This window comes from Branchiostoma floridae, unplaced genomic scaffold, assembly GCF_000003815.2.
Source record: "Branchiostoma floridae strain S238N-H82 unplaced genomic scaffold, Bfl_VNyyK Sc7u5tJ_1581, whole genome shotgun sequence".
NCBI classification, from domain to species: domain Eukaryota; kingdom Metazoa; phylum Chordata; class Leptocardii; order Amphioxiformes; family Branchiostomatidae; genus Branchiostoma; species Branchiostoma floridae.
Genome location: NW_023365775.1, coordinates 243,571 through 255,181, shown reverse-complemented (window position 1 = coordinate 255,181; position 11,611 = coordinate 243,571). Strand labels below are relative to the sequence as shown.

At 39.1% G+C, this 11,611-nt stretch overlaps 2 protein-coding genes across 2 annotated transcripts; both read left to right on the top strand.

Moving 5' to 3' along the window:
• The first annotated feature begins 1,432 nt into the window (after positions 1-1,432).
• On the top strand, positions 1,433-7,540 carry LOC118408390 (pancreatic triacylglycerol lipase-like). Its single transcript, XM_035809159.1, has 9 exons — positions 1,433-1,445; positions 1,534-1,835; positions 2,287-2,412; positions 2,670-2,772; positions 3,776-3,892; positions 5,841-5,960; positions 6,551-6,650; positions 7,197-7,327; positions 7,530-7,540. The coding sequence occupies exons 1-9, from the start codon at positions 1,433-1,435 to the stop codon at positions 7,538-7,540; spliced, it is 1,023 nt and encodes a 340-aa protein (XP_035665052.1).
• A 313-nt stretch (positions 7,541-7,853) lies between these two features.
• Positions 7,854-10,393, top strand: LOC118408393. Its single transcript, XM_035809163.1, has 3 exons — positions 7,854-8,007; positions 8,678-8,763; positions 9,469-10,393. The coding sequence occupies exons 1-3, from the start codon at positions 7,856-7,858 to the stop codon at positions 9,636-9,638; spliced, it is 408 nt and encodes a 135-aa protein (XP_035665056.1). The 5' UTR covers positions 7,854-7,855; the 3' UTR covers positions 9,639-10,393.
• The last annotated feature ends 1,218 nt before the right edge of the window (positions 10,394-11,611 follow it).

Genomic DNA, 11,611 nt, shown 5'->3' with positions numbered 1-11,611 from the left:
ATCCTTTCTTAAGCTAGAAATAGAAAAAAAAGTCATATTTAGGGAACAATTCAAACTTCTGTACTCTCCAAGCAGAGGTTAGGCTCCGGCTGTTTTTTAACGCTTTTTTAGTCGTTTTTATCGGGCTTTCTATTTTGTGGCCGGTCACAGCAAGAGAAAATACAAAATAGAAAGCCCGATGAAAACGACTAAAAAAGCGTTAAAAATAGCCAGAGCCTAACCTCTGCTTGGAGAGTAACCTCTGAACTTACTCAAAAAGTCTTGAAACCTATTCCAAGTTGAACCGTTGCTTAGCCTATTTGTATATTTTTTAGCTGTTTCTCTTGAGTAGCGCGAAATATTTTAAAATTTACACGGTTTTAACCCTTTTTGGTATAGCTAAAGTTTAAGATTTCAGGGTACGACACTGTTGTGGTTAATCGGGTACATAACAATATGGCGGCAGCGTAAAACACGGGTCAAAAGGTCACGTTTTAGACTGTGAAGTGTTTTGATCCGTTTTATATTATGTCATCTAGTGGAACTTGTGAGAAATGGTAATGTGTACCTTTTGATGAGATCATTAACAAATTCATTTGCTGAGTACATATATTAGCAAGGGCCGGTTTGGCAAATAAGATGTACGTTATTTATTTTCTGATCGTTTTCTCTAATTAATTGAGACTGATAAATTCTCGTGGTTGGTCAATTTAACGATGCAAAATCATAGAGCGCTAAGATATATTCATGCACTTGTGCTCAGATTTAGATTTCGCTGCATTTGAGCTGCTAAAAACACCAAGGTGATTTTTGTTCCTTACTCAATTTTTCATCAGTTGTAATCCAAGGTGTCGTCTATTAAAATGTATAGTATAAATGCTGAGTTATTTTGAAATGGATGTGCTGTAGTAGGTCATATTTTGTACTAGTCCACACTAGTATCTTTATTTTTTACTATCAGTGATAGTGTTCAGGTAGGGCCCTTAGTGTCAAGTTGTACATAGAAACAAACAGTTATATGAGAGAATGCACAATTCCACCGTAGACAGGAAAGGTGGTTTCCGTATCGAACATTCCAACACTTGGGATCCGGCCCTTCCAACAATGCAAATAAAACATCATATCCTGTACTCAAAAATGGTAGCTATGATCGACTTATGTACATGAACTTTGTTTGTCAATGGCCTTTTCATACATTCTTTTCCCACTGCACTACTTAAATTGTCTTCAGCTCCTTTACATATCACTCCATAGTTAGGGTATAACGCCTTGTTTAAAACAAGTGCCACTGACTAAGTTGCTTAAGTAACTAATTAGTTGCTTTACTTGTTTGTACTTAGGTTGTGTACGCCGTCACCATGACGGGTCCGTGTACATCCGGGTTCTGGAAGTGGACGGTGCTGATAACTATGGTATCGACTGCAACTGTGGCCGCTCAAGGTAATGTTAAACTATGACTCACATTAGCGACGATATCAAGTAGGGTATCTAGTAAAAAAATCCGTAGCTTATTGTCTGTAAACGTAAATTAACTGACATTTTGACATTTTTCAGGTGTCCTTGAGGTATGTTACGACGACCTTGGCTGCTTCTCCAATACTCCGCCTTTCTTTAGTGTACAGCGCCCCCTGTCGCTCCTGCCACAAAGTCCAACGGACGTGGGTACATCTTTCGGACTCTTCACCAGAGATAACTCGACAGCAGGGGAGAGACAGACACTGCAGGCCGGAAGGGACGATCTTCTGGAAAATTCCACCTTTGACGGAGGGAGAAAGACGAAAATCATCATACACGGATTTCGGAATGATGGGAACAAAGCGTGGATCTACAACTTGACAGACGAACTTCTGAAGGAGGTGAGGAAAAAATAACGATGGTAAGATTTGGAAAGGCCGTTTTTGAGTCAGTATATGTAAGTTGAAAAATTTATCTGGCAATGTTGTAGTGATCTATATTTCTAAGATCTATAATTTACATCATATATATTGAAATATGTTACTGTTTATGTTTCAGTAGCAATTACTTCGGGATTAACATACATGCATCAGTGTGTATGCCATAAATAATCTAAATAAGACAATGTTAACTTTCTGAATGCTTCAACTTGTTGAAATCAAGTATGAATATGTATGTATGTTTAAAACAATGTGCGCAGGGCAGGACTAGTGCAGGCGAACATCAGTAATGCCCGCACTTGCATCGATATCGGCAAAAAGACACATAATCTGTTGCTAGTTTACATTGATGATCCCTGCCAGAGACATTTGCAAGGAAGGCAAATTTTGACGTTACCTTCTTGCTTTTCAGGGCGACTATAACGTGATCGTTGTCGACTGGAAGAACGGAGCCACCCCTCCATACACACAGGCGGCCGCTAACACACGGGTCGTGGCCGCCGAGACGGAGAGACTCATCCGCTACCTCAACAACAGGGTAACATTCTGTTATCTTCTCTTCTATTCCATTCCATTCCATTCCATTCTATTCTATTCTGCTCTATTTCATTTCATTTCATTCTATTCTATCTCATGCCAAATAGTTTAAAAAGCAGAAAGCAATGTAAAATATCATTTTAGTCCGAAACATCTTGAATACGAACAAACGAATGTTATGTCGGCGATAACTTCAATGAATGAAAACATGTTGCCTGAATCAATAAAAAAAAGGAATAATTTTCCTATGATCTGCAGACCGGGGCGGACTGGACACAGATGCACATAATCGGACACAGTCTGGGCGCCCATACCGCGGGGTACGTGGGGCATGGACTGGGCAGTCTCGGTAGGATCTCAGGTAACTTCATGTAACACATACTTCTGTGAAATATTCTATGTACAATTTCAGGTCTTTTCCAACATTGCAAACGGAAATGAATGAATAGGAAATCCGTGAAAGTTAAAACTTCTTGGCTAGTTAGTTACTTATGGTTTTGTCACAATTGGAAACGGGATTCTGCCTGAAAGTTCAACGACTGTTTTTGTGTTACTTTTTGGCGAGACCAGATAAACTCCGCAAGGCAACTTTCCACAAAGGGGCCCGGGCGGGCAGTTTTGGGGAACGAAAACTACGATATCAAAGACAACAAAAAACAGAAAACGAACAAAAATTCAACAGCATGTCTAGTGCATCTTTATTGGCATAAACTTTGTAACGTAGGCCTAAGCTAGTCGTGAGCACACCGAGAATTACCCACCGGGACAACTTTGAAGCTACGGGGCCCTGTCGGTGTCTGAGAGGATCTGTAAATATTGCCCCTCAAATGCTGTGGAAGACGAAAGTCATTTTATCACTAATTGTTATTTTTATGATGATATAAGAAACCAACTATCTATGAGTGTATCCAAAATACACGCTTACTTTCCAACTATTCCTGACAATAAAAAATCAACCCTACTATTAAAATCAAAGAACCCGCACATTATAAAAGATGTGGGTAAATTCGTCTTCCACTGCATAAAGAGAAGAGGTCTAACCCAACAAAACCAGTATAATGTACACAAGCATAGCATATAGTCATAGAATGTAGTTCCTAGCACCTTTGTATTTTCCTTATTTTACATGTTGTTTGTGCCTGCAATTAGCCCTCGGGCAAGAATTTGCAATAAACATATTTACAATTATAAACCTTCTCTATGGGCACGGTGCAAAATATGTGACTAAAGCATAAGTTGGTCGGGCACAAAACGATGTAGCTAGTTTGAGTTGTGAACCGGTAAACTATGCTTCCGTGGACAATTTTCGCACACTGTTGTTTACATCCTTTAGTCATCTACTTGTTAAACTAAATTCCCACTAGGTTTGGATCCCGCGGAGCCTTACTTTGAGCACACGGACCCGCTGGTGAGGATAGACCCTGGTGATGCAACGTTCGTGGACATCATCCACACTGACGGCTCCAGTATTCTCACGCTAGGTGAGTTTATACAAATGTTTGTTCGTATTGCATCCTTCCCTTATACAACGTAATGCTTAAAAGAATAAGAACCAAAGAAATCCTCATATTATTTATATCATTCACTGCGATGTGCATATTTATATTTCAGCCATACCATAGGTATGGTGAAATATATTGTATTCGTAATGTTTCTTTCTTTCTCCTGTCAAATCTTCAAATTGATTCAACTCCGTCGTTCCTGGACCGAATGACTTGAAATTTGGCACAAGGGTAGAGTGGGTCAATACCCAGGTGTTTTTCTCATTTTTTTCATATCTTCCTTTAAAATGATTTTATTCATGTTTTTTGCAATTTTTATGTACATTTTGCCCCACTGTTCCCTGGTGTTACAGCCGAATGACCTAAAATTTGGTACAGAGGTGCCTTGATCATATGCCCACAAAATTCAAAAAACAATTTTGGCATATGGTACAGCAAAATGCTTAATTTTGGCATTTTTTGCCATTTTTTGCCCCAGAAATGACATTTTTTGGCTCCTATACCCCCATTTTACAACCAAATGACCTGAAATTTGGTAGAGGAGTCCCGTCTACATATGCGCACATGAATTCATTGACACCTTTGGCATACGGTACAACAAAATGCTTAATTTTGGAATTTTTTGGCCATTGTTTGACCAAAAACGTACGCTTTTGGCTCCTGTTCCCTGGTCTTGTAACCAAATGACCTACATTTTGGTAAATAGGTGCACTAGATATTCATTCAAATGACCCATTTATAATTTCTGGCATGAACCACTTCAAAATGATATATTTTGGTACTTTTTTAGTAATTCTCCACTGGCCAGAGGGTCAACAACCTCAAGGTCGTTGACCTCTCCCACCTGAAGACAGCATGTGCACATGTCTATATATACTAGTAACTTGATTAAAGAGGCAACCAATCACGTAGCCTGAGTCAACATCCCGAAGGGGATTGGCAGGCAATCAGTGAGCCCGGTGTTATCTGGATGAGTCCATTCTGGCACGGAGGGGGTACATATTTTTTTTAATTCATCTTTGGACTGTTGATTATATAATGTCTCTCAATGGGAGTATTTTTGAACTGGACTATTTTGCAATTTTACATTGGGTGTACTGGAAGAGTCCATTCTTGCATGGAGGGGGGCATTTTGTAAAAATTTGTTTATGGACTTTGGTGTTTTGATATGTCAAAGTGTTTCAGTGTGGTTATTTTTTGACTGGTCAACTTTGCAATTTAACATAGGTTGTGCTGGAAGAGTCGATCCTTACATGGGGGGATTTTTAAAATCCATTTTTGGGACTTTGGTGATTCCGTCCAAGTCCAATTTTAGCGGATGTATTTTTGGACTGCACCACTTTACATAGGGGCATCGCAAAAAGAGTCCATTCTTGCATGGGGATGTTTTCAAATTTAGTTTTAGAAAGGTGATAATTCAATATTCTATTTTTAGTGGAAGTGTTTTTGGACTGGTCTATTTTACCTTTTCATGCCTTTTTTGCTTAGTTCAACCTTGACCATGTTTTCAGTGAGAGTATTTCTGGACTGGTCTATTGTGCAAATTCACATGGGGTGCACTGGAAGAGTCCATTCTTGCAATAGGAATTTTGTAAGATTCATTTTTGGGTGTACTTAAGTGTCATTAGTGGAAGTGACTTTTAAACAAAAGTGTTTGATTCTTGCACATGGGTGATTTTGGAATAGTCTGTTGTTGCATGGGGAGGGAGATGGCTGAAATATGCTGCATTTGCTCTCAAGCAAATGTTGGCCTTTCTAGTGTTTTCAACATATACATCGGCAACGATTCCATGTATTTGGCTGAAATAGTTTGAACTATGTTATCGAGTATCATTCCAACGTTAATATTTACATTGATATGAAATAATATCATATCAAAATAACAATGTGTTATTTTATATATTTCGTGCTGTTTCGTTCCCGGCAGGCTTCGGGCTTGACCAGCCGGTGGGCGACGTCGACTTTTACCCAGAAGGCGGTGCGCGACAGCCCGGATGTGGCACGGGGAGTATCACCTCCAATATTGACATTGGAGTCATCACAGACGGTGACTATCCCAGATATACTCCATCCCAAGAGCGCTTTTTGGATAGAAGCACATCTGGGATAGGGCTGCATCCCATATGTGCTTCTATTACAAAAACGCTCTAAATCAGAGCGCATCCTGTATATCCTAGACGCGCTCCTTTGTCGCCGTCAATCATGGTGATTGACAGGACCGCAAGCGGTGATTGTTTACGCCCAGGTTTCCATATTTGGTTCGACCTCGCGATCGCGAGACGTCGCGAGAGTCTACTTTCGAGAGTTAAAAAAGTTAGTCAGAACTTCTCTTGTCGAACTGTATAGTAACTTTTATTTCTCCTCCATGGATAATTCTTTTTATTAGTCAAAGAAAATTAAAGACTGATGAATACAATATGTATACACTGTGCACACACAATGGGAAAAGTATCAAACTTATTTCTATGCAGAAACTATAAATACTGTGAACACACATACACGCACCCCCTCCCCTCACTCTCTCACACACACACACACACACGCACACACACACACAAACAAACAAACACACACACACACACACACACATAATGAGAGGTTCACGTTTCCTAACTCTAAATCACCCTGTTGTTACAGCGGCTAAGAACGCCTTAAGCTGCAGCCACTCCAGAGCCATTGAACTGTTTACTGAGTCCATCAACTCCCAGTGTCAGTTCACGGCCTACCCCTGCTCAAGGTGGGTAAGACAGGACTCTATTTTCTGACTATACATTTTTGATAGTTGATTTTTGCTCATGGTCTAAGATTGTCGACTTAAAATGCGTACAATCACTAAGCAATTGCGAACCCTGTTTAAATCTAAGCACGTTGTCCTTTCTTCAACGTTTACCTCTATACTAGGTATAGAGAATCGCTGAGAAATACCTAGCGTTCCATTTGCAATTCAGCAACGTGAGGTGCTTACGAATGTTTGGCATTCAATTACATGTTGACGCAATTTTCAAAATGAATCACTTACACAACTGGTTGAGTCCCTTCATACATCTCTGCCTACTGCGTCGTATGTTTGAATAAAGTATCTTGATGTAAGTAGAGCTGTTACCAGCTTCTATCAAATCTCTTCAGTGTCACTAACTAAAGATAGTGGATGCTATCAGAAGCGTCTGACCGTTTCCAAAATTATATCCAGTTGCTTAAGAAACAACTTATTTGGCGTAACTTATTAACTGGATGTCACACCTACATCGGCGCATTTAACACAAATGTCCACATTTTTGTACAGTTGGGATGAGTACGCGGCGGGAGAATGTAGTGATTGCGGTGGCAGCTGTTCTGTGATGGGTTTCCACGCGGACAAACATGGCGGCAGGGGATCCCTGTACCTCAACACCAACGACAGAGACCCATTCTGTTGTAAGCACATTTCCGTTGATTTTCTAAATGTAATAAAGATTGTATAATCACCTGGTGCATATATACAGTCGACATTACTGTATTATGTTGAAATGAAAATAATTATGATGTATAAGAAGGATATATTTAATAAGAGGCTTCACGCCAACATTTATCTTATTGTCGTATACGCTCAAAATATGTGCGCATACATTCATAATAGGGAAGAAATAAGAAATGATGCTCGTTACTGTATTGTTGCCAAAAGCGATTACTTTATCAATAAATGTTTTATTGTGATGTTTTGAAAATGTAGACAAGCGCATGCCTCAAGATTCTACCAAAATGTCGGATAATTTAGACATATGGCGTCGCAAAACTTTTGTGTTTTCGTTCATCTATAAGCTGACCTATAATTATAACCTGAAAAAAAGAAAGAAATAGCAGTGAATCAAAACAGTCAGATATAGCGCTAATGTAAAATCTTTGTTGTGTATGATGGTTTATGCTGGTTGTTTCCTTTTTTTTCAATTGTTTGCAGTGACAGACATGGCCCTGCGTAACCGCAGCAGGTACTGTCTGCAGTCCCTCACACGGCAGAACCAGACTGTGATAGGGGGCTGTGTCAGCACCATGGAGACTGTCTATGTCAACTACACCAACAACATGAGCGACGACGTGGCAGAGGAGATCTTTTGCAGGTCAGTAACATTGCAAAAACTTTATTGCCCTAAAACTGCGATAATCACTCATCAATAGCTTTCTGTGTTTTCATTTGCCTCTTAAAAATAAGTCTTTATTCTCTTGGCGTCACCCATGTTTCCATTTTTGCAAGCTAGCTAGTGGTAAACAGAATAGTCATTTCAGAAAGTTAAACTGAAAAAAAAACATCATAATGCATTATGGGTAAGCCAGTACTTTCATTAAATTACAATCTGTGTTGGTGAAGAAGATTCCCTTGTTTTAGTCCAAACCGCGACCGAAATCCGAACGAAAACATGACATAGACATCGGCACCCTCTATTGTACAGCAGTGTTATCGATCTTAAAAAAGCAGTCGTCCGGCCGTCAACTTTACTAAAGCCGTTTTAGTGACAAAGTTCAATGACTTTTTTTTTAGTATTTTTAGGAGCCGGATTCTTGAAGTATGTTTCCAACTCTCTTAATCAACCAAAAGCTATTACTAACATAAGGCATTGACCTGCCTCTGTCCTCAACTCCCCAGAAGTGAGGGGTCTGTCTTCTGTATCTAACTCACTCGTGGGCACTTCTATATCCTTATCAGTGATTCCATCAGAGAATACATTATTGAAGACACAAAGTTGCCGTAAGAAGTAAATTTGGTTGTTCCTCTCTCTTCCCATAATATAGCGAGTACGAGATGTTCCTGAAATGCGTCACGGCAGTCCTGAACACAGTGAAGCCCTGCCATGACACATCAGTAGAAACCGTCATCGGTAAATAAACAAAAACTTGAAAAATGATTTGTTTGTTCAACTTATTAAAATAGGGAAGGATCCTTTCTCTAATTCATAATTTTGGTGACTCTTCTTGAATACCTCCAAGCAGATCCTATGGTAGCAGAAGATAGTACCAAAAGCTGGCAGAGGAGTGAAGCCCGCCTAGGAGTGTGTATGCGACCCGGTGCCCGTTTGACTCCCTTTGGCCGTCTATACTCCTTGGCCAGCTTTGATACTATCTTATGGCACCGTAGGATCTGCTTGGAGATTGCTTAAACACAGCCATTATATACTACGTCAAAAGGTTCTGACAACCTACACACCCAACTTTTAGTTTACATTGGTAGTTGTGATGACCAAAACAAAAGGACACGGGTTATGAACACTGAGCTTCTTGCACCACTGTATATGTTGTACCATGTATGTGTAGTGATATAGGTTGATCGATTTATTAGTACAACTGCTACCGGATGTTGTGGAGTTCCTACGACCACTGAGGTTATGGGCCGTGAGCAAGTGAGTGAGTGAATGAGTGAGTGAATGTAATCTGTATCTAAGTTATATTTATCTGACCCTTACCTCCTTCATGACCTCAATGAAAAGCGACCTGCTGGCGGATTTGAGCATCTCATGAATAAAAAAGATTCAAACAAGTAATGTTTGTGAGATTGATGGTGAAGTCGTGCCTCTGTTCTTTTTCAGGTTCTGCCTACACGAACTACTCTCTCACGGCCAACTATGAATGTGGCGTCAGGGACAGGGATTCCCGGAGTGGTCAGCCCTCCTTCCTGAGACAGAATTGTCTCAGCCTGTGGATGAACATGACCTCTGTAGTACTGTGCCTCATCTTGGTCATGAGGCAGAGCCTTTAGATTGCATGTTAACGTTAGGTCAGTCAGTTGATCCTGTTGCAACCAATTTCCGGTTGTTGTTGTAGCAGGTCTTAACCAATTAGTGATTCTGAAGTTGGCTTCACACTAAAAGCGCTGCTCATATGTTACACAAAATTTACTTGCCATTAAAATTGTCAGTTTACTTTTATAGAATATAACAATCCATAGCAAATGTATGCTCAGGTTACGGGCTTACGCGAGAAAAATAGGATATTTGCGTCATTCAATAATGGTTAATGGATAATTGTTGTTACTTGTATGTATATATATATATATATATATATAGGGAGAGAGAGAGCAAACTAGTGTGTTCTCATGATGAGTGTTTTGTTGGTACATTATGTATTTCCGGTGCCAGCTTAAATCTAGTGATAATGGCATATATTAGTCATAAAAAGGGACCATACTTTATACTGTTTTGTATACATATTCAGAAGAAGGTCAAACATATTTTAGATCACATTTGATTTAACGCTTTTGCTGTAAAACGGAAGAGTTTAAGTTACGTTTTTTAAACCATTATGAACTAGGTAAATTGAAAGAGAAAGAAAACATACATTGCTAGTATTTGAGAACTTTTGTTCTTATAAAGCCATTGATGAATACATAGCTTGAAAGGAAAATACAAACGTAGGTAGTATGTTCGGTTTCCTCTTTTTTTATTCATACATCATATTGAGAACTTAGATTAGGTGTTTTGTTGCAATTGGTATGTATGTTTAACGTTAACGTTATGTACGTGTACGGACGAGTCTGTGTGTATGAGTGCTTCTCCATTTATGTATGTAATGTGTGTGTGCGTGTGTGTAAAAGTTGAAAAAGTGGTGTACAACAACCCATTATGACAATGATAATTATAGTAGAATCCTGGTGAACATGCTGCAATTTGTCATTCTGCAACCATCAAAGGTTAAGATTACGTTGGTTATGTTTACTTTGACAAGAAAGTTGAATCTCATTCACTCTGGTACTGAATTTTATGGCCGAAGAGACCGTTGAAAAGTATCTGAAGAAAAAAAAACGAGCCAGGTATATGTGAAAATACACAAATTTCAATGTCACTAAAGGGATTAAAAATGACGAAGATCATCAAAAGGAATGCAAAGATGGTTAATAAATGCAGTATTTGAGGTTTTACAGAAACTGAAGTTAACTTTTTGGAACTATGGTGGTTAATTATGTTTCAGACTTTGGAAGAGACTAAATTAAGAAGTTGACAAATCTTCACGATTTTCGGTGGGTGGACTGTTATATTTGGAATGATGAAATGCTGGTTATGTAAACCTCGACCTTATATTTCTTTATTACATGTGGATTTATGTGGATGGACTTACAACGTTGTCTTATTAGTCGGAGTTGTGGGTATGGTCGCCATGGCAACATGGTGTCTATGCAATCAGTTGAATAGACAAGTTATTCAAGTCACTTTGTTTTACAAACATATGTTGAGACACACTGACTGATTGAAATGTTTAATCACCTGTAATTTATGATATTATGATATTGCATTCTTTTAGATATACACTTCAGAGCTTTCCTTCTTTGTCTGGAGATTAGGAGAAAATATAAAGCAGCGACAAAACCGCAATAAAAATATCTAGGTGACACAAAGAGTCCAAATTACCGTAACATGAACAATAAGAAGACTAGCTTATCAAACAATTATAATTTTATCAAAACAGGTGCTTTTGCACATTATATAAAAATACTAACATCAGCTTCGTTCGGTCAATGCCAGAGCGAAGAATGGGACACTGCTTCCCTTCCCGCCTGAACAGGCCGGTCATAAACCCTTCATTATTCCTCTACCATTCAGCACAGCTTCCGGCTCGTTGTTGTACACAGGAGAATCTGTGCCGCTTTTCTTTTTCTTCGGACTACCTTTTTTTTTTAACCTTTATTTAACCTTGATACATCATTCGGCCTGACCTTGCAACGCTACTTTATACCCG

Coding starts and splice junctions, on each gene's coding strand:
- LOC118408393 (XM_035809163.1), top strand. CDS start 7,856: ATGGCCCTGCGTAACCGCAGCAGGTACTGTCTGCAGTCCCTCACACGG. Junction 8,008..8,677: donor GCAGAGGAGATCTTTTGCAG/GTCAGTAACATT, acceptor CCCATAATATAG/CGAGTACGAGATGTTCCTGA. Junction 8,764..9,468: donor ATCAGTAGAAACCGTCATCG/GTAAATAAACAA, acceptor GTTCTTTTTCAG/GTTCTGCCTACACGAACTAC.
- LOC118408390 (XM_035809159.1), top strand. Junction 2,773..3,775: donor CAGTCTCGGTAGGATCTCAG/GTAACTTCATGT, acceptor AATTCCCACTAG/GTTTGGATCCCGCGGAGCCT. Junction 5,961..6,550: donor CATTGGAGTCATCACAGACG/GTGACTATCCCA, acceptor CTGTTGTTACAG/CGGCTAAGAACGCCTTAAGC.